The sequence below is a fragment of the Abrus precatorius genome, unplaced genomic scaffold (genome assembly GCF_003935025.1).
Source record: "Abrus precatorius isolate BTA unplaced genomic scaffold, Abrus_2018 Scaffold9, whole genome shotgun sequence".
NCBI classification, from domain to species: domain Eukaryota; kingdom Viridiplantae; phylum Streptophyta; class Magnoliopsida; order Fabales; family Fabaceae; genus Abrus; species Abrus precatorius.
This window is the reverse complement of record NW_020874439.1, coordinates 19230404-19233653: the sequence shown is the minus strand read 5'-3', so window position 1 is coordinate 19233653 and position 3250 is coordinate 19230404. Positions and strand designations below refer to the sequence as shown.

Here is a 3250-nt window from a genome sequence, read left to right as displayed (position 1 = left end):
ACCAAGAAGCGCCCAATTAAACCACTACACATTCCTAATGCCCAAGCCACCATTCTTCTGCGGTCTACAAATCGTTTCCCATTTCATCCAGGAGATTCTGGATCCATCCTTAACACCCTTCCATAAAAAATTTAAGTGACAATCTCTTTTATTACTGACTTCAGTGCCTTAAAAAAGGATAACGAGTGTAATGACATAGAACTAAGAATGACATTAATCAAAGTCACCTTGCCTCGAATTAATAAATACCTATACTTCTATGATGCCAACCTCTTTTTAAGAGCCTCTAATACATCCTTCTATGCATTAGGCTTCCTTGGGTTAATAACTAACTGTAACCCAAGATACTTTAATAGGAAGTTACTAATCTTACAATGTAGGAACTCTGCAGCCAAGTTTTTAAAGTAATCGCTAGTGTTAATTCCCAATATACAACTTTTATGAAAGTTAATTTCCATACTTGAAATTAACTCAAAGCTACGCAATACTGCTTTCAAAGTCCACAAGTTCTGAACCGAAGCCTCTCCCATAATCAATGTGTCATCTGCAAATTGCAGCAAAGAAATATCTAGTCCCCCAACTCCAATCTTCACACCAGAAAATAGCTCACATGCTACTGCCTTCCGCATAAGGACTCCTAACCCCTTCGTTGCCACAAGAAAAAGAAAAAGGGCAAAAAGATCCCCCTGTTTTAGACCCCGCCCAATATGAACCTCCAATGTAGAACAACTATTAATAAAAGCTAACAGACTACCTACACACACACAAGTTTCCATCTAACTGACCTATTTTTCTGAAAATCCAAAGCTACATAACATAAACAGAAGATACTCCCACTCTACTGAATCATAAGCCTTATCATAATCAAGCTTTAGCACAAAACACCTCTTGTTATACCTCCGCACATAATCTACTGCTTCATTAGCCACAAGCACACTATCTAATATGTTCTTTCCTAGGATAAAGGCTGATTGTTGTTATGAGATTATTGAATCCAGAACCCCTTTCAACCTATTTGCCAAAAGCTTGGAAACAATCTTATAAAGGCAACCGAGCAATGAAATAGGCCAAAAATTAGTAATTTGTTGTGGGCAAGATACTTTTGGCACAAGTGCTACAAAGTAGGATAACAAAGACTTAGGCAGTTTTTCATTTCTAAAAAATTCAGCAAGCATATTCATCACTTCTACCTTGATTACTCCCCAAAACCTCTTAAGGAACACAAAATTAAGACCATCAGGCTTCGAATTTTTATCCCCCTCACACTCCAAAATCATCCTCCCCACTTCATCCTCCAAAAAAGCATTAACAAGTCCTTCATTCTGTAGAACAGAGACTCTTGGTAAATCATTAACATCAATAGTAGGTCGAAGTCAACCTCTATTACTAAAATAATCTGCAAAATAAGACACCACACTTGCTTTAATCTCCTCAACCTCTTCAACACATCTCTTCCCTATTTGAAGCGCATGTATTTTATTTCGTCGCCTCCTCTCGTTAACACATAAATGAAAGAACTTTGTATTTAAATCACCCTTCTTCCCCCATTGCACCCGAGCTTTTTGAGCTATAAGACTTTCCTTATTCTTCCTAGCCTTCCAAATATCACCAACCAATATCTGTTGACGCTCCTTTTCCATATTAGAAAGTTTCCTCACAAAATTTTTATCATCAATCAAACTCAACTCTATTGTTAGATCAAAAATCATCTTATCAACATTTCCAAACACCTCAATATTTCATTTTTTTTAATGCAATCTAAACATTCCTCAACCTCTGGCTAGTTCTCTGGGCAGCCCATGGAAGAGTAATATCTCTTTGCCACACTTCCTCCACCACCTCCACAACTCCCTTATGAGTCAGCCAACAATTGTTAAATCGAAATGGCTTTGGATCCCAGTTAACCACTTTGTACTTTAGAATAATGGGACAATGATCAGACACATCTTTACTCAGAACCTGAATAAATTCATCTCCCCAATAATCAATTCAGGAACTAGAAACAAGGACTCTATCTAGCCTGCTCATTATAGAACATCCCTTATCCATGTAAATTTCTTATCCACAAGTGGAAGATGCACAAGCTTCATTTCCTGAATGAAAGAATTAAAGTCATCTATTTCAGAGATACCATGGTTTGCCTGACAACCCTTCCTCTCGTTGACCTGTTTCACAGCATTGAAGTCACCCAATATACACCACATAAATTTGCCAAAACCCTTTTTTGTTATGAGCAAATCATCTTATAACTTTCTCTTCTCACTTAGTCTACACGACGCATAGACATTTACCATAACACATAGGTTTCCAGTAGCTAATACCTGCAAGTAAACACTTAGAAATCCAGTACCAGAAAAGGATAAAAGTATTTTACCTTTGGATGTATCCCAAAGTGAAAGCATATCTCCGCTTCTACCAACGGAGGGTAATGCAATCCAATCAAAATCCATAAAACCCCACAGAAGTGCACATAAGTTGCGATTACATATCTTAAGTTTTGTTTTTTGAATTGCCAAAAACTCTAGACCTTCAGAGCGAATAATCTCAACACCTTTTTCGCTTCATCTCGCTCCCCAACCCTTGACAATTAAATGAGCCAATATTCATTTAGAACCAAAGCGAACTCCATGTGTATTCGCAATCGTTTTGTCGCGTACCTCCATCTCAATTAATTTCTCTCGAACCTGCTCATCGTTCCCATGTACAACCATACCAACCTTCTTACCAATGTCTATTAACCTCGACGCCACTACCTCATATCACAAGCTGCAGCAGCCAGTCACTACCCCACCTCCACTATGGGATCAGAAGGATGCGATTTGTAGGAACCCTCAGAAGCATTAGCCAAAATTTCATTAGCTAGCAATACCTTTCTTTTAAGTTGCAACGACATTAACGTATCTCTACAATGATCCCTAAGGTTTTTTTTAATGGGAGTCTATGAAAACCGTGCTCTTATGTCTGTTTACTACTTTATCACCTGGACTACCTTTCATAGAGCGTGCCATTCAAAGAGATTCATGCACATTCACTCTTTCTTTTTCAATACAAGCCTTGGATTGAAAGTGGTCTGCTTGTGCTGTCCCAATTGTCTCCTTACTTCTTGATTCTGAATTTTTCCAAATCAATGCGTCTAAGTCTAATAGATTTAACTCATTTCTACCCACCTCTTGCAACGGACAAGGCCTTGCTATTAGACCTCCCCTCTCCACATTTTCTGAAGGCTCATTCATAACATCACAAATAACCA

General features: G+C 38.2%; 1 protein-coding gene across 1 annotated transcript; it reads right to left on the bottom strand.

The window, feature by feature from the left end:
• Window positions 1-936: 936 nt before the first annotated feature.
• On the bottom strand, window positions 937-1640 carry LOC113850935. Its single transcript, XM_027481445.1, has 3 exons — window positions 1413-1640; window positions 1101-1322; window positions 937-1011 (listed from the first exon to the last, which is right to left on the bottom strand). Exons 1-3 carry the CDS (start codon window positions 1638-1640, stop codon window positions 937-939), a joined length of 525 nt encoding a protein of 174 aa, XP_027337246.1.
• Window positions 1641-3250: the final 1610 nt, after the last annotated feature.